Here is a 20,341-nt window from a genome sequence, read left to right on the forward strand (position 1 = left end):
AAAAAAAATAACGTGATAACGTGGACCCATTGGTCCAAAATAGTTTAAAATGACCGCTAATTCTCTAATTAGTTTGCTAATTAACCCTCTACTAATCCAAAAAATTCTACTTGCTTCTCTCACTCTCCCTCCTCAAAGCGTCTTGCTTGTGACGGGCTAATTCCGTCACAAGCTGAAGATTTTGTGCTCCCATATAGTGCCACCTCAAACCCAAAAAAAAAAAAACAGAATAATAATTGCACATGTAATGATATAAACCCTTATACCTCTCTTGTTGTTTAAGATTCAACCATTTTGTAGCTCACACACATAGGAGAGTAATGAAAAGCATGTCCTTAATACTTGTGTCACTGTGTCTCCTGTTAATGATTCCAAGCTTAACTGCAACACCAAGCTACTTGTTTAATATCTGTGCAAACACCACTTTTCCTGCTAACAGCCTTTACAAAGCAAACCTCAACACCGTCCTCAACTCACTCTCAACCCATGTTGCCAAAACCCACTCGGGCTTCTATATCACCGAGTCCGGCAACCGCACCAAAGATGCCGTTTATGGGTTTTACCTCTGTCGTGGTGATCAGAACGCCTCCTCGTGCGCTGATTGTGTTACCACCGCCACCACTACCGACCTACCTAATACATATTGCCCCACTTCTAAGGTACTACTGTCTCCATTCCAATTTTATATTAACAATTAAAGTTCCATAATCAATGGAAATTAATTTTTAAGTGTCCAACGGACCTAATATACCATGTACAAGCCGGTTCAAGCGGGCTGACTAGTGATCTCCATGTCCGCCCATTTTCTTGTCCGAGGGTTTGCGGGCTTGTTGGATGTAAAATATAATTAAATTAATATTTTCTTAATAATTAAGACTAAAAAATAGATCAAGTATACTCCAAATTAAATAAAACATCGCAACTCCTACTAAACATATAGAAATTCTATGTTACGGAGTATAATTAAATTGATTAATTAAACATAATTAGAAGTTACAAGTCTTAAAAAATTAACGATATAAAAGAAATTCAAATTTCTTTCTTTTATCACCAACACAAATTTGATTTAGCTTAGTCATACTATCTTTTTTTACTAGTATTGGTGTCCGGCTTCGCCCGGGCTATCTCTACTTACCGTTAATTTTTTTTAATTAAATAAAATTACTTAAAGTTGCATAACCCATAAATTTATCATTAATATATTTTTCTATGACATGTCCTAAAATTATGATGAAATAAATTTTGAGACAAATTCACTACTCCAACTATTAATATTTTACTCTTATTGATGAAACAATAATAATAACATTTCACTACTTGCCCGTAATCATTATTACTTTTACTACTCCCACCGTAGTTATTGTTACTGTCACAACTACCGCATTAATATTGATAATTTCATTACTCCTGCCGTAATTATTGTTACTTTCACTATTGCCGCATTAATATTGATTATTTCACTACTCCCGTTGTTGTTTCTATCACTTTCACTAATCTCGCTGATAATATTGTTACTTTTACTATTCAAATGAGTCATTACTATCATATAACTATATCCAATGTTACTACAATTATTTTCTTTACTGACGAAATTACATTTACTACTTAGGCATGCAACCGATGATTGCACCCGATCATTAGTTATAATGTGTACTTAGCGGGCTATCATTGCATAGATAATATGTTTATTGATTTACTAGTTTAGATCCGTGTTTGCACGTTATTATAGTGTTTTATTTTTTAGTGTACTCCATATTATTTAAGAATGTAGATAATTTTATGCAAGATGTGAAATATAGAATAGAATGTTTTAAATATTAAATTTAAAAGATTATTTCATTAATAATATACCATACTTATAATATATGCCAAAAATACTAAAAGCTTAATCTTATTAAATATGTTTTAGGCGGAAAAATAAGAGTTTCTCTTATTGTTTTAATAAATAGAGGATTATTTAACATGTAATATTAATTCTTTTCATGTGTAATTGTGTATGTGTATCACATCTAATCGATATACTCCGTATCTTTTTTTCTTCTTTCGTCAACAGGTGGCAGTGATATGGTACGATGAGTGCATGGTGCGGTATTCGAACGAGTCTCTATTTGGCAAAATGGAAGTCGATCCTCGTGTGTTATTATTGGGTGACAGTCACACCGGGAACGTTACATTGTTCAACAATGTTGTGTTGAAAACTATGAATGGTTTGGTAGCTCCAACGGCTAACAATCAATCTGGTATCAAATTCACGACAAAAATGGTGAATTTTACCAAATCGGACACATTGTACGCGATGGAGCAGTGTGCACCTGACTTATCAACCGATGATTGCACCCGGTGCTTGACCATTGCTATTAGCAGGCTACGTATCAAGGAAGGTTCTCGGACTTTGCAGCCTTCTTGCTATATCCGATATGAGACCTACCCGTTTTACATTGGTGCCGTTAATTATTCCTCGTCTATCCTACCGGTCCTTATTATCTCACACGGTAAGTCCTAAATCTTGATCAACTATACGTCTTACATTTCATTAAAATACATATTTCATACCATTACTTAAATCTCTTAATTAATTCAATTGTTTTAGATATTTCTCTTAAATCAAAATAAAATAATAAAAAACGTTAAAAAATAATAAATTATTCACATGGAGACTATAAAAAAAATATTCTCTCTCTAATCCAACAATGGTCACAAAAGGTAATCCATAATCTCCCAGATAGAATGTAAAACGACAATGGAAGATACGTCACCGTTTGGATATACTATCACAATTCACACACACTGACACACTGTTGAAGCAACAATCTAGAAAGTTTGGAGTGTAAAAGTCAAGAAGTCGTCCCCATGGTTGACTTGAAGTCAATATATATAAAAATCTCAGAGGTCTTGGTTAACCTAACATTTGTATAATATTGTCGTCCACTTCAATTAATATCGGGGGCCATTTGCTGCTTTTATTTGGTCACATTCACTGCACCGTTTAATAGTTGCCTCATTTTGAAAAGTCTTAGTGAAATAAATTACAAGGGGAAAATCTAACTAACATGTTGTTCCGTCACAGTACGCATGTAGAATCGAGAGCGACAGATTTATTATTGATGTAAATATATTGCGACAAAATATAACTGAGAAAAGTCTAAATAACAAAACTTAAGCTGTGTTCCACTAAAAAAAAGTTGCCATTGTAAAAAATTACAAGTTAACAATAATATTTGTATAAGGCCGTTGTATGTGTTAGCAGGGACGAAGCTAGGACAAAATAATAACCGGGGCCGATTTGTCTACACCCATCTATTATAGACCTCACACCGTTATTTGGTATTGTCAATATTTATTACTCCCTCTGTCTTAATTAAATTGTTTAATTTTTATATTCTTTGTGAGACGTAATTCAATCAATGATACCAAATGATTGAGACAATAAGAGTATGCTTTTTAGATTATTATACGGATTACCTTTTTTTATTCAACAAATTTATTCTACAATTTATAAAGCATTTTGACAATAACTTATGTGATGGAAAAGAATTCGAAACAAATAAGCTTTCGATAAAGCATTTTGACAATAACTTATGTGATGAAAAAGAATTCGAAACAAATAAGCTTTCGATAAAATGGGTTTATACTTTATAGATGTTAAAGAATAATTGTTGTCAAAAATGAGAGTTAAAAAAATATGACAATGGTCAACAGTCAAAAGAGAAAAACATAATGTGAGACAATTTAATGTTGAGGGTCGAACGCGTGACATCAAGGCATAGGAAGGCATAGGAGTACTTCGACAGGTTGTTGCTGTTATGCCAATTGCAGCACAATGTCTTTTTATCTCCTTTATTTACTAATATTTCCAACCTTACCCGGGCCATGGCCCATCAGGCCAAGGAATAGCTTCGTTCTGTGTGTTAGTGTAAAATTATATTCTTTACTTTGCTCAAATTTCCCTAAAGTAACTATTCATAATAGGTTTTATTTATTGGTTTTACAAGTTAAACAGTCTTAAGCATGAGTGCATGGCTGCAGGAGACTTTCTCGTCCAATAAATGGTTACCGCTAATTTTATGATTTACATGGAGGGGAATTGGGGAAAGTGTGTTTATGTTTAGAAGTGTTCAAAAAGTTGCCTGAAGAGATTTAGGACTACGACAATAGAGTTTATGTAGAATCGGCAAGTAATAACACGACACGAAAACACGATACAAACTCGATACAAAATTAATGGGTTTTTGTTGAGACTTAATGATTCATTTATGTAGGTGGGTCGACATGAATACGACACGATATTTAATTGGGTTGGGTTTGGGTTGAGCTCTCTAACACGAACTTAACACAAATAATTTGTTTACTAAATTAATCTTAATTTTGCTTGATCTTCCATCACATAAATATACTTAAAATTTCTAAATATAGACATGACACGAAAACACGACACGAACTCGATACAAAATTAACGGGTTAGAGTTGAGGCTTGATGATCCATTTATATAAGTGGGTCGACATGTACACGACACGATATTGAATTGGGTCGGGTTTAGGTTGGAGGGTTTGTGACCCGTTTCATGTGACACGAACACAAACCCGATACGACCCGATCTGTTTGCCAGGTCTAAATTCATGTTTAAACCTTAAATAATTACACATGCTGAAAATGTAATTAATATCATAAAAAAAGTTGGGTTTATATTAATTTTTGTTGTTTTCTTGTGAAAACGATTCTTTGGTATGATAGCATGAAACCGTAACATCAACCAAAAAGTAAACCAAAAATGGGAACATTTTTAAACATACTAAGAATATTATCATAAACAAGTGGTTTAGGGTTCGATTCTTGACTCTTACTGTAATACTCCGCTGAACCGAAAACGTTATTTGGTTGGGGTACCCCCTTGAAGAGGTCCATTGATAGGCTTAAAATTTGACTAGTGCTTAAAGGGATTGAAAGTACTACTAATATTAACAAAGTGCACTTTCTTTTCTAGTTATCCATGCAAAAGAACTCCACAATTAAGCATGGGAGTAGTCTTAGGATGAGCGACCTCTTAGGAAGGTTTCCTGGATGCGCATGATTGAGCACAAAATGCGCTGGAAAGGACCCGTGTTTATCTGTGGGCCATGTAAACAGCCTGACGAGCTACCGTGAGTGACCGCTCCCGACTCAAGGTTTGGGCCAAGGCGTTACAACTTGGTATTAGAGCATCACCGCTCCCGACCCTAGGTTTAATACTCCACTGAACCGAAGACGATATTCGGGTGAGGTTGTGACACCCCCATACTCCAAGTTCCTTACCATGACCACTTAAGGTATGAGAACGACACCATCTCGGTTACCCGAGGCAATGATAATCAAATAGACAATAACAAAACGTACTTAAATGATAATAAAGTTTAAGTGATACAACCAAACTCAAAAACTGCTAAAAGAAATACAAAGGTCCTCAAAAACTGTCAACTACTAAACAACTAAAGAATGTTCGACACAGCGGAAGACTTCTTGAAACAGCAACGTGGTGACTCATCCCAGCTAACCCATGTGCATCGTCTCATACCTGCTCAATAACTGCTCACCATCCCCGAATGGATCACCACAGTTTTTAAAACAATTAACGGGTCGATCGATTACATAAAACAACGGTGCAAAGAAAAAAGATACAATCAACTCAATCAGCTCAACTCAATCACCACAACTCCATCTCATCTCCACAATCTGACTACACACTGAAGTGTGTAGCCCTGCCAGAGTACCCATCGCAGCAAGTACTCCTCGCCGCTAGTGGGGGACCGCAGCCGTTCCCACCTAAGCCCCGCTCATTTCCATCGAGCGATAAACCCATGTTCATTAATGTGCACATCCCTTCTGTGGCGGGTTCCATAGAAGGCGAATCAAGGGCGTGAAGCCACTCCCACAAGTGACTCCACTCAGCAAGAGACGCACCCCGAAGATCACAGACAGTTACACAATCAATCAAGAATGTACTATCAACAATCACCAAAACCAATCCAACATTATAATTAATCAACAATCACAACAACAATCACCAACACATTATGTAACCGATACTGAGTAGGGAAACCCTACCTGGAATGCAAACACTACAGACGGTCTAACAGCTAATCATAATCTCTCCTCGACGAAACCTCCTCCTATAACACGTATACATACAACTACTACCACAATCATACAAATCACCCAAAACCCCCCAATATTACCCAATTAGGGTTTAACCAACCTTAACGAAACATTATGAAAATTATACAAAAAGCTTACCCTCGACACAACGATCACAACGGCGTAAAGATTGAGATGATCCGACACTCCTAGCCTTGGGATTTGTTAACAATGCGAAGAACACAAACTACGTAACTTCTCTTTTTCTCAAAAAGGCTTTTAGAAAGATTAACAGTGATTAAGAATAGTGACGGCCACCCTTTTATATTAATCTCACATCATTAACAAAACCCGGCTAATCAACCCGTAAAACACACTTACTCGATCGAGTAAGTGACTTACTCGATTGAGTGACCCTTACTCGATCGAGTCCCCAACTTACTCGATCGAGTACCCTACAGGCACTCTACTGTTTTGCGTAAAAAGCTACTTACTCGACAGAGTAAACCCCACTCGATAGAGTACCCATAGACTCATAAAACCGTAGTATTACAGAGGTACCCCCTTTGAAGAGGTACATTGATAGACTTAAAATCTGACTAGTGATTAAAGGGATTGAAAACATTATTCATATCAACAAATTGTACTTTTTTTCTGGTTATCTATGCAGAAGAACTCTACAGTTAGCTTGACTAAGAGTAGTCTTAGGATGGGTGGCCTCCTGGGAAGGGGTCCGGATACGCATGAGTGAGGACAAAATGCACTGGAAAGGACCCGTGTTAATCTATGGGCCATGTACACAGCCTAACGAGCTACTGTGAGTGATTGTACCTGACCCGGGGTTTGGGCCGGGGTGTTACAAGTGGTATCAGAGCAACCATGTGTAACATTCTCATACACCAAGGTGCTTTACCAAGACCACCTAATGCATGAAAGTGCTACCATCTCGGTTACCCGAGGCAATGTATAACAAATTGACCATAAGAGATCGTACTTTAAATAAATAAGTTTAAGCGATTACATAACAAAAACCCAAAACTGAAAAGTGATACAATTGTTCCAAATTATCAAAACCAACTAAAAAGAAATATAGTTCAACGACACAGCGGAAGACTCTAGTGACACGTGGTGACTCGATCCGAGCTATCCCTCGCGCAATCCATCTCATACTTGCTCAACAACTGCTCACCATCCCCGAATGAATCACCATAGTTTTAAAACAATTAAACGGGGTAAGTTACTGATTACACAATATAAGACAAAGCAATATCAACAATACATACAATCACCCAACTCCGTCACATCTCCAATCACCTGACTAGCCTTAAGGTCTAGCCCTACCAGATTATGGCCGCAACCAGTAATCCTTACCGCCAGTGGGGGATCGCAGCCGTTCCCACCTAAGCCCCGCTCATCAATACCGAACGAAAACCCAAGTTCCTTAATGTGCACATCCCCCTTGTGACGGGAACCACAAGGGGCGAATCAAGGGCTTGAAGCCACTCCCGCAAGTGACTCCACTTTGTCGAGGACACACCTCGCAAACCACAGACAAACACAATCAACCAACTATACAACAACAATTACCAATTACCAATTCCAATCCGATATAGATCAACTAATTAAACAACCATTAACAATTAATCAAACATCTAATACAATTTAACCAATACTGAGTAGGGAAACCCTACCTGGAAAAGCAATCACCAAGATCGTCACAATCAGCTAATCAAAACCGTTCTTCTACGAAATCACCTCCTCTAATCACACACACAATCATACAATTACTATCTACCAATCACAATACTCCCAAAACCCCCAAAATACCCAATTAGGGTTTCAACTAAAATCAGTGAAACGACATAAAAATCATACTAGAATCTTACCCACAACGCGACGGTCTCAACGGTGTAAAAACTCTGCTATCCGACGACTCTAACCCTTACGATTTGATAGCAATGAGAGAAAGGAATGCTACGTAACTTTTCTCTTGTGTAAAATATTTAGAATGAGTGAAAAAATAAAAATAACTGGTAAAAATAACTTTAAATAACATTCTCCCGTTGCTATCAAAGCCCGGCGAATAAACCTTATAAACCGACTTACTCGATCGAGTGCCCCTACTCGATCGAGTGACACCTACTCGATCGAGTACCCATCAGACCGTACACTGTTTCGTAACTAAAACTCACTTACTCGACAGAGTAAGCCTTACTCGATAGAGTACCCAAGAGTACAGAAAACCGTAGTATTACAGTCTTCCCTCCTTAAAAATGAACTTCGTCCCCGAAGTTCAAACCCATACTCAAAAGCAAACATACTAACTCAACCATGACACAACAACGCCACAAAAACTCAAAATAACACCCCCAACCACAACTCAAACCCACTCAAAACAACTACTAACTGTACAAAAACTAACATAAAACCACACCAAAACCTTATGCGATCACCTCCTACTCCCCTAAAAGAAACATGGTTACGTCCCCGTAACCACACATACCTGATAAAAAAGAGACGGATACCGCTCCCTCATAGCCTCCTCCGCCTCTCAAGTAGCTTCCTCAACCTCATGATTATACCATATAACCTTAAGCAACACCGTTTCCCCAGACCTAGTTTTCCGAACCTTGCGATCAAGAATCTGTTTTGGCACCTCAAGATAAGACAAGTATTCATCCTACTCGATGTTCTCTACCTCTAACACATGGGAGGGATCACTCACATACTTCCGTAACTGAGACACACAAAACACATTATGCACACGATCCAAAGCTGTTGGTAAAGCTAACCGGTAAGCAACCTCTCCCACACGATCCAAAATCTCATATGGTCCAATGAACTTCTGGCTCAGCTTCCCTTTCTTACCAAACCTCATAACTCCACGCATAGGAAATACTTTCAGAAGAACCTTATCCCCAACCTGAAACTCGATGTCCCGACGATGTAAGTCTGCATAACTCTTTTGTCGATCCTGGGCCGCTTTCATCTTTTGCCGAATCACCTTCACTTGGTCTATCATCTCCTGTACCATCTGTGGTCCTAAAACCACTGCCTCAGCTCTATCATCCCAGCAAATCGGACTCCTACACCTCCTCTCATATAAAGCCTCAAACGGAGCCATCCCAATACCCATGTGGTAGCTGTTATTGTAAGAAAACTCGATCAAATCCAACCTATCTTCCCAACTACCACCAAACTCCATCACACAAGCTCGCAACATATCCTCCAAAGTCTTGATGGTTCGCTCTGTCTGTCCATCTGTTGCAAGATGAAAAGCAGTACTCATCTTCAAGGTAGTTCCCATCATCTTCTGCAACTCTTGCCAAAACCGTGAAATAAATCTCGCATCTCGGTCTGACACAATGTCTTTTGGGACTCCATGTAACCTCACCACATGCTTCCTGTACCCATTAGCCAACTGAACCTTACTTCATGTATCTTTCATTGGAATAAAGTGAGCTGAATTAGTCAAACGGTCAACTATCACCCATATCATGTTATTACCATGGTGGCTCCTCGGTAAACCCACTATAAAGTCCATGGAGATAGACTCCCACTTCCACTCAGGTACCTCAAGAGACTGAATCTTACCTTGTGGTCGTCGCTACTCTCCCTTAACCCTCTGACATGTCAAACATCGAGCCAGGAACTCAGTTGTTTCCCTTTTCGTCCCAGGCCACCAGAAAGTCTTCTTCAAATCTCTATACAGCTTGTCACCACCTGGATTTACCGAAAACGGTGTGCAATGAGCCTCTGTCATGATCACCTTTTTCAACTCTTCATCCCTAGGTACACACCATCTCCCATCAAACCGAACACTTACATCTGAATGAATAGAGAACCGAGACACTGTCCCCTTCTCTACTCCGGCTCTCCACTCTTGAATCTTAGAATCAAGAGCCTGCTTCCTGCGAATATCATCATAAAGATCTGGCTCCACTGTCAAGTCCCCTCTAGCATCCCCTTTTTGTATCACATGTATCCCCATCTTTCCCACCTCATCTCTCAACCTCATCAAAGACTTAGCTGTGCATAGAGAATGCACACTCTTCCTGCTCAATGCATTAGCAACCACATTCGCTTTCCTTTCATGGTATATGATATCCATGTCATAGTCCTCTATAAGCTCCATCCACCTCCTCTGTCTCATGTTCAGCTCCTTTTGATTAAAGATGTACTTTAGACTCTTGTGATCTGAAAACACCTTAAAGGTCGCCCCATAAAGATAGTGCCTCCAAATCTTGAGAGCAAACACAACTGCACCCAACTCTAGATCATGTGTCAGATTGTTCTCCTCATAAGGCTTCAATTGCCTAGAAGTATAGGCAATGACTTTCCCGTTATGCATCAACAAACAACCCATCCCGTTCTTTGAAACATTTGTATACACCTCAATGTTCTCACACCCTTCAGGAAAATATAAGACCGGAGTTGTGGTCAAACGCTCCTTTAATGTTTGGAACGCCGTCTCACAACTTTCATCCCACCGAAACTTGTTCTCTTTCCTCATCAATGCTGTCATAGGTCTGGCGATCTTTGAAAAGTCTTTCACGAACCGACGATAGTACCCTGCCAAACCCAAGAAACTCATGATCTCTGCCACATTCTTTGGTGATTCCCACTTAGACACTGCCTCTATCTTTATAGGATCCACATATACACCCTCTTTAAAAATCACATGCCCCAGAAAGGCAACTTCCTCGAGCCAGAACTCACACTTAGACAACTTTGCATACAGCTCATTGTCGCGCAAAGTTTGTAACATCAACCTTAAGTGCTCCTCATGCTCCTCCTTAGTCTTGGAATAGACTAAGATATCATCTATGAACACCACCACAAACTAATCCAAAAACTGACTAAAGACCCGGTTCATCAAATCCATAAACACTGCTGGTGCATTAAACAACCCAAACGGCATCACCCCATACTCATAGTGACCATAACTCGATCGAAAAGCTGTCTTCGGTACGTCCTCATCCCGAATCCTCACCTGATAGTAACCTGATCTTAAATAAATCTTTGAAAAGTCTCCTGCCCCACCCAACTGGTCAAACAGATCATCTATCCTTGGCAAAGGATACTTGTTCTTCACTGTAACACTGTTCAGCTCCCGGTAGTCTCCCCACGGCGCTACACTAGGTCTAGTGTACCCCTTATCTATCAAATCATCCAACTGCTTCTTCAGCTCTGCTAACTCTTTAGGACCCATGCGGTACGGGGCCTTAGAGATTGGTCTCATCCCTGGTTTCAACTCCACACTGAAATCTATATCCCTCTTCCGTGGCAAACCTTGTATCTCCTCCGGAAAAACATCTGGGAACTCTCCCACCACTGGTATCTGATCAGCTGTCGGACCCACCATACTATGATCTTTCCCATGGCATAGGATCAAAGGACACCCCTTCCTCAGATAAGACTTCAATGTCACCGCTGCAATCACTTTGACTTTGGGTTTGATAACAAATCCACGATAAGACACACTAACTCCCTTAGGACCTCTCAAAGAGACTCTCTTTTGGTGATAATCTATTCTAGCCTTGTACTTACCCAGCCAATCCATACCAACTATCATCTCAAAACCATCCATTTAAAATTCTAACAAATTCGCTTGAAGATCAACCTGCCCAACTATCATAGATACACCCTTATACAACCTCCCACAAGACACTGACTCACCTGACGGTATAAAAACCTCATCTTTCACAGACTCAAACTCTCTCAAACCCAAAAGCTTAGCATGACTCGACGATACAAAAGAGTGTGACGCCCCCGAATCAAACAAAACAAAGGTAGAAACATCATTAACAAGAAAGGTACCCGTGATCACGTGAGCATCATCCTCAGCAGCTTTCTTGTCCATCATGAATAACTTGCCACTGGTCTTTTTTCCACCTCCCTGAACTGTACTAGCTGAAGTAGATGGCTTGCCAGCTGACCCCTGATTGTTGTTAGCTGCCGGTTTCTGATAAGAGTTACCGCCATTGTGGTTAGATCCACCGTTGTTACTCTGACCTCCTTGGTTATTCCATGACCCCGCCGGTCGGTTGCTACCATAACTCTGAGACGGACCCTGCGAAAAGCTCCCCTGCGATGGTCTCTGAAAACCTCTCCCCACGGTACTAGTACACTCATGCCTCTTGTGGCCCATACCGCCACAGTTGAAACAATAGATGTTCCAACTGCTACCACCACGACCACGCCCATAAGAAGCTCCACCACTAAAACCCGATCCCGATGAGTAAGCCTTCGCTTGGTTATGGTTACCCCTCTTGTAACTGGACTGACCACCACCCTCACTCTCAGCCTTTCTCTTTTCAGACCTCTCTCCTTGTTCTCTCTGGCCATCTCGACCAATCTCTCAGCTCTCCCTGCTCGCTCATAAACTTCCTTAACATCTGTAAGGACCCAAACCCAACTGGTAACTTCTCCATTATCTGGTACGTCAACCCCTTATCAAACCTCAGTGCCAAGTTCTCTCCTGACTCAGCCCCATGTCCTCTGCATACCTCGATTTCTCGTTAAACTTATGATAGTACTCAGCCACTGTCATATCCGAAGTCATCTTAAAAGCATCGAACTCCTCCCTCAGCTTACTACAAACGTGCTCAGGTACAAACTCCTGGCGCATAGCTCTCTTAAACTCAACCCAAGGTATAGCTGACTTTCCCTGTTTCAGATACAGATCTAGGGCACTCTCCTTACCTTGTCCCACCATTCCCCTGCAGCCTCTCTCAAATAGAACGCAGCTTGTTCCACTTTAAAGTCCTCGGGACAATGAATCACATTCAAGATGTTCTCCATCTCTCTATGCCAATTGTCGAGCAAAATTGGCGCACCGGTACCCATATACTCTTTTGGGTTGAAGCGGGCTATCGTAGTTCTCATCTTGGCAAAGTCTACCCCAGCATCTTTGTCTTTCCCAAATCTCTTTAGGACCTCGGTAAGCGCATCTTGACGCTCAAGCATCTTGGCTATATCATCGACCCTCATCTCTTGCGTCATAGCATACATAGCAGAACTCTTTGGCGACATCTTTGAGCTATAAGAGAAGAGACAAACGTAAGCACATACCCTGGTGATCTACTGAACTTTTGCACCTGTGAGAACGTCAAATTAAAGCATTACAACTTATTTATTCATAACCACAAAATGTGAATTCAACACATATAGAGCATAAAAGACACCATTTCATTTGCTTAAGTTATAAAATTCATATTTATTCAGGATCACAAAATCTTGTTAAGACGGGTATATGCGCCTTAAATTGATACGGGATTGCACCCAAGAAAAAACTTACTTTCTCCATTTCTAGCTCAAAAGAAAAGAATAATTTGCCAACTTCCATCTATAATTCAGAATATAAATTTTGGGAAGATGAAGCACATAAAAATGGATTAAAACATAACAAAACTTGAACTTTACAAATAAAATTTAATGACCCATTTGATTTAAAACAAAAAATTAAGAAAATTTCAAAAGACAGCTGGTGATTGTCACAGAAAATTAAGAAGTGAAAGATATATACATTATGAATCTGAGACGTGCAGGGTCTATTGTTCATCACTATTAGTTCATGAAGACCATCTACACCACCATTTAAACTTAGTTTATTGAATTAATCAGACCAAATAAATAAAAGAAATACAAGTTTAGTGAGTCAAACAAAAAAATAAGTGGGGTTTAATAAAGTAGAGATTAGTAGAACTAGTTGCCAATAATCCCCTATCTATAAAAGCTGAAGCATTTAAAAGCTTCCTATTGGCTGCAAGATTTAAGGGAAAAAGAACCCCACGTTTTACACAAATTGTTTAATTACCCTCTCTCCTCATTTGGTATTTAATTACTCTCTCTCTTCTTTTAACCTGTTTTCAGATTTAATTTAAGGGACTATTAAGGGAATATATGATATGATTATGATTATGATTATATATCGCCTAAATGATATGATTATATTTTAGCATCCAACTAACCAAATTGAAAATAAAATTAAATACAATCCAAATACAAAAAATTACATACCCAAAAAAACGAGTTAAAATTAAAACTAATTAAATAATCATCTAACACAATAATTATCAATGCTAAAAAAATTATTTTGGTGAGGAATTTTAAATAAAGGGGGAAAAAGTTCAAAAACTTTTGTGGGGTATTAGTGAAATCAGTGAATAAATCAAAACATTCTCAATTCACGTGCTTTCCCATTATAAAAAGACAATTTTCAAAAAATAAAATAAAAATAAAACTTTGATAAAATAGCAAGAATTTAAAGCCAAATAAATGCTGTTATGTACATACTTGCTTTCTAAATTACTCCATTAGTTAACATCGGTACCCAACTTAAAAAGAAAAATAGGAAGATCAATCTTAGGCTCACAATAATAACCTCCATGTTGATCGATAAACAAAATCAAAGGAAAAATCATGGTTTGTAATTATTGATCATTGAGGGTGATGAGTTTAATGGGATGAAAACGCAGATTTGAGGGAGATGATGAGGGTTATGACTTATGAGTGACACTGAGATGAGTTTAATTTGGGGTTTTTAAAAGAGAGATGGGTGACTGAGTGTGAGAGGTTGGAGACGGAGTATAGTACTATGTTCTTTAAGGTGGGTAGGGTTTAATTTGGGTGGGGTGAATATATATGGATTATATTGGGCTATTGGGCTACTGTCATTATTTAACTTTTTAGCCCATAATATGTTAAACAAAACTCAATAAGAGTTATAGACCCAATCGGTCGTTGGCTTAGTTAGCGACTTCAAAAGTCAACTCTATATTGACCCGTTTTCGATAATTATATTCAATGTAATTCCATTTTAGTCATTTCCTTATTATTTTTTTTAAAATAAAACACCACATATCAATGACGAAAAAATTGTTTATAAAGTGTGACAGCAATAAGAGTGTACATCCAATAAAACCTTTAACATGGTTTATAAATAAACTTTTGAATATTTATAATCTTATCACACTATTTATATTCTGTGTATGACTTATATTAGGTTATATATTTGATTAGTATTTTAAATTATATTTTGTACAAATTAATTAATCTTCAACATTTACGCATCCCATCCAACAATTACATATTCAATCCCTTACAATTATGCACGGGGTTTAAAATGGGCTTGCAATAATGAGTTTATTAAATTGGGTAAATTTATATAATTTCCATGAAAATTTTTTGTGCTCCGTATTTGTTGACAAATACGACCCGTGCATTTTTTTGCACGGGTATAAATCTAGTTAAGTCTTAAACACATGTTTAATTAGCAGGAAGAACATATTCTGGACACAAAAACAGAAAATACTACTACAATACTTTTATCATATATAACATAGATATTGTAGGTATCTTTCACAAGTTTTTATTAACCAGAGAAAAAATAATCGAAACATTTATAAAGATCGGATAATCGAAACATTTATAAAGATCGGATATTCAAAGTACCAAAAACAATCAATCCCACACAAGACGTTTTTCATCAATTAAAAACAGCCCATTTCACCTATTGCATACCAGAGAAAAAACCCAACTTGCAGGAAATTAATAAACCAGCAAGAGATTAATCAACCATTAATCCAAAACTAAAACATTACAGCAATATCATACTCGCACATACTTCGATTAATCAACTATTAATCCATATACAATTCAACAACAATATAAATCTGAAAAATTCGAACAAAATATGAACATTATAACAAATAAATGAAAAAAAAAGGTAAAAAAAATGATGAAAAATAATAATTGATGACGGAACTCCGGAGAGCGAAAATTCAAAACTCCGTCAAATATAAAATCGCACCACGCTGACGCACCTCCATGAAAACACTACATCTCATTTTTTTTAAAAATAATTGTGATTTAAATCGTAGATTTAAGCAAAACGAAGAAAAAATTCAAAAAACTAACCACACTAATGATATTGTTGCAATATTTCGAGTCCAATGGATTCCATTTTGGTCGAAAATATCTCTAATTTTGGTGGTGGTGCGAGTAGTACGCCGGAGACGAGATTAATTAAGATAATCCGGACAACAAAAAAGGAGAATATAAGGAAAAGCAGCGACGGTACGGTGAACTTGCGCTTGATCGCTAACGAGGTTCATGACGGAGCTCCATCGTCAGGCCGTTAGTGGTTGTCGGCATTGCTATGTTGAGACTGTTGAAAGTAGGTGTAAAGTTATGAATGACTATTGTTGATGGTTGGAGTTATGTGTGTCACTTGGAGTTGGGACATAAGGATTTTAATTTGTTATTAAAACAGTTGATGTCAGCCGTTGATTTCACTTTATTCAATGATTCAAATTTTAAAGCACAAACTCACCATAAGAATCAAACTCACGAGATCCCGCATATATATATATATATATATATATATATATATATATATATATATATATATATATATATATATATATATATATATATAGAATCGAGATCCCGTGCGAACTAAATTACGGTGCGAACCGTACGAACTGACTTAAAAAGAGGAAAATAAAACAAAATGAAGAGCATAACACAACTGACATTTCCGTACATCCCTTTCCCCAAACCTTTTACTTTCCTCTTCCTCTTCTTACCTACTTTCTCTCCACCTTCACTGACCACGACGCCGATGTTCCGACGCCGGCCAGACACGACGCGCCATTGCCCGACGCCGCAAGGCCACAACGCGTTTTCGCTCGAACGTCGTCCATTCCTTTGTCGATGACCTTGCTATTCCACTTCTCCAAACGCCATTCATGAAATTAAGCCGTTAAACTGTCGATGAACACCATTTTATGGGTCTAAGCTTTCAGGCAACTTCGGTGGATCTATTAGTTTTATTAATTTGTTCTTTGTTTGTTGTAGATCTGGCTTTTAGATTTCGAATTTATCTAAAGAAATGTGGATCTTGCGTGGGTTTAAGTGATGGGTCGTTGTTATATGCGGATTTTCAATTGTTTACCACCCCCACGACATTACTGTGTTCGTCGGCGATAACGATAGAGGAGCGTAGATTATCCAGTCTGACGGGAAAACTGGGTAGGCGTGACGTTAGTGATGGGTATGTGGTCGAGCGTCGGGTTATTGTGGTTGTCGTGGATCTTCGGTGCCGTGCCGAGGTGGCCGTTGTGTAATTTGTGGTGGCGTGACGGTGGTGGTGATAGTCGTGGCGGTGGCGGGCAGCGATCTTTGGTAGTTGTGGTGGCGCCAGAGGTGGATACAAAAAATATTTCCCGGGTACATGTGGTATTACCGCTAGATACATGTGACATTAATACTAGGTACATGTGTACCTAGTAGTTATACAAAATGTATCTAGTAGTAATATTAAGTGTATCTAGGTAGTTCGTACGGTTCGCACCGTAACTCAGTTCGTATATATATATATATATATATATATATATATATATATATATATATATATATATATATATATACATCAAACGCAAACATCACATGTTACTATAATGCCACATTATAAATCATTCGTCATGCAACATTATTATCCACAACATTTTATCATATGATCTACTTCACCTCTTTCCACCACATCCTCCATTCATCGACAAACATTTTCCAACATTTCTATACAACATATCATCCAACATACGCAATGGAACATTAGTAAACACATAGCGATCCCGTGACACCCCATAGTGACCGGTTTAAAGTTGTAGGGCGAGTTCACGACCTTAGGACGTCTCCCAAGTCTTTGCATTAGCTCCTAATGTGACACCCCCATATTCCAAGTGCCTTACCAGGACCACTTAGGTATAAGGACGTCACCATCTCGGTTTCCCGAGGCAATGATAATCATAAGACAATACCGAAACATACTTAAAAGTAAATATTGTTTAACGTGATTACATGCCAATACCAAAACTGTTAAAAAGAAATACAAGTTCTCAAAATCGCTTCATCGCCAAAATACTATCAAGTGTCGACACGCGGAAGACTTCTAAACCGCAACGTGGTGACTCATCCCGGCCTATTCCATACGCATCTCTCATACTCGCTCAATAATCGCTCACCACCCCGAATGGATCACCCAGCTTTTTAAAACATTTAAACGGGTCAAGACTATTTACATAAAAGCAAGTCACAACAAATCAAATGCCAAAACAGCTCAACACACAACAAACCCCAGTCTCCATAATCAATCTCCACACAACTGACTACACACTAGTAGTCCTGCCAGAGTACCCATCGCAACAGGTACTCCACACCGCCAGTGGGGGACCGCAGCCGTTCCCACCTAAGCCCCGCTCATCTCCATCGAGCGAAAACCCCATGTTCATTAATGTGCACATCCCCTCCTGTAGCGGGTTCCACAGACGGCGAATCAAGGGCGTGAAGCCACTCCCGCAAGTGACTCCACTCAGCCAGGGACGCACCCTGAAGACCACAGACAGATACAACAACAATCAACGATATTATACAACCAACAATACAACCAACAATCGTCAAAACCACCAACAATATACTTTAACAATAATCACAATGAAACCACCAAACGCATCATGTAATTAATACTGATTAGGAACCCTACCTGGAATGCAATCACAGAATCAGACGATCTAGCAGCTGTCTCAAAATCTCTCCTCTACGAATCCTCCTCCTATACATACATGCATACAATTACTACCTTAACCACATAATCATAAAAACCCCCAAATCCCCAAATTAGGGTTTAACCAATATTAACAAAACAATATAAAAGTTATATGTAAAGCTTACCCTCGACGCAAGGATCACAAAGTTATAAAGAATGACGAAATCCGACACTTCTAGCTCCGGGAATTGCTAATAATGCGGCGAGGATGATTCAACGTTACTCCAATTCTTCTCTTGAAAGTTTTTAGGTTGTAAAAGTGTTTTGAGAAAAGTGACGAAAGCCTTTTATACCATTCCCGCATTATTAACAAAACCCGTCAAATATCACCCGTAAAACCACTTACTCGATCGAGTAGGTCAGTTAATCGATCGAGTGCCCCTTACTCGTTCGAGTGCCAAGCCTACTCGATCGAGTACCCTACAGGCAGACTACTGTTTCGTACACAAAACATACTTACTCGACAGAGTAAGCCCCACTCGATAGAGTACCCAAAGAATCATAAAACCGTAGTATTACACCTAATAACTCCTACCCGAGTTCATTTTAGTTTGACTCCCTAAGTTCATTAGGTTCATTAGTTACAGGTTCCAAAATCGTCGCTCTAATACCACTTTGTAACACCCCCATACACCAAGGTGCCTTATCAAGACCACCTAATGCATGAAAGTGCTACCATCTCGGTTACCCGAGGCAATGTATATCAAATTGACCATAAGAGAACGTACTTTAAATAAATAAGTTTAAGCGATTACATAACAAAAACCCAAAACTGTAAAGTGATACAACTGTTCCAAATTATCAAAACCAGCTAAAAAGAAAAATAGTTCAACGACACATCGGAAGACTCTAGTGACACGTGGTGACTCGATCCGAGCTATCCCTCGCGCAATCCATCTCATACCCGCTCACCATCCCCGAATGGATCACCACAGTTTTTAAAACAATTAAACGGGGTCAGTTACTGATTACACAATATAAGACAAAGCAATATCAACAATACATACAATCACCCAACTCCGTCACATCTCCAATCACCTGACTAGCCTGAAGGTCTAGCCCTGCCAGATTACTGCCGCAACCAGTAATCCTCACCGTCAGTGGGGGACCGCAGCCGTTCCCACCTAAGCCCCGCTCATTAATACCGAGCGAAAACCCAAGTTCCTTAATGTGCACATCCGCTTTGTGACGGGAACCACAAGGGGCGAATCAAGGGCGTGAAGCCAATCCCGAAAGTGACTCCACTCAGCCGAGGATGCACCTCGCGAACCACAGACAAATACAACCAACCAACTATACAATAATAATTACCAATTACCAATTTCAATCCGATATAGATCAAAAACATTAAACAACCATCAACAATCAATCAAACATCTAATACAATTTAACCAATAACTGAGTAGGGAAACCCTACTTGGAAAAGCAATCACCAAGATCGTCACAATCAGCTAATCAAAACCGTTCTTCTACGAAATCACCTCCTATAATCACACACACAATCATACAATTATTATCTACCAATCACAATACTCCAAAAACCCCCAAAATACCCAATTAGGGTTTCAACTAAAATCAGTGAAACGACATAAAAATCATACTAGAATCTTACCCACAACGCG

At 38.7% G+C, this 20,341-nt stretch overlaps 1 protein-coding gene across 1 annotated transcript in view; it reads left to right on the top strand.

Annotated features, from left to right (window-relative positions):
* Positions 1-232: 232 nt before the first annotated feature.
* Positions 233-20,341, top strand: part of LOC141642612 (cysteine-rich receptor-like protein kinase 10) — a 28,181-nt gene continuing 8,072 nt past the window's right edge. The window contains exons 1-2 of the mRNA XM_074451460.1: positions 233-659; positions 2,054-2,492. Coding sequence (XP_074307561.1) covers positions 321-659; positions 2,054-2,492 — 778 coding nt within the window. The 5' untranslated portion in view covers positions 233-320. The remainder of the gene's footprint in view (positions 660-2,053; positions 2,493-20,341) is intronic.

The sequence above is a fragment of the Silene latifolia genome, chromosome 2 (genome assembly GCF_048544455.1).
Source record: "Silene latifolia isolate original U9 population chromosome 2, ASM4854445v1, whole genome shotgun sequence".
Taxonomy (NCBI): Eukaryota; Viridiplantae; Streptophyta; class Magnoliopsida; order Caryophyllales; family Caryophyllaceae; genus Silene; species Silene latifolia.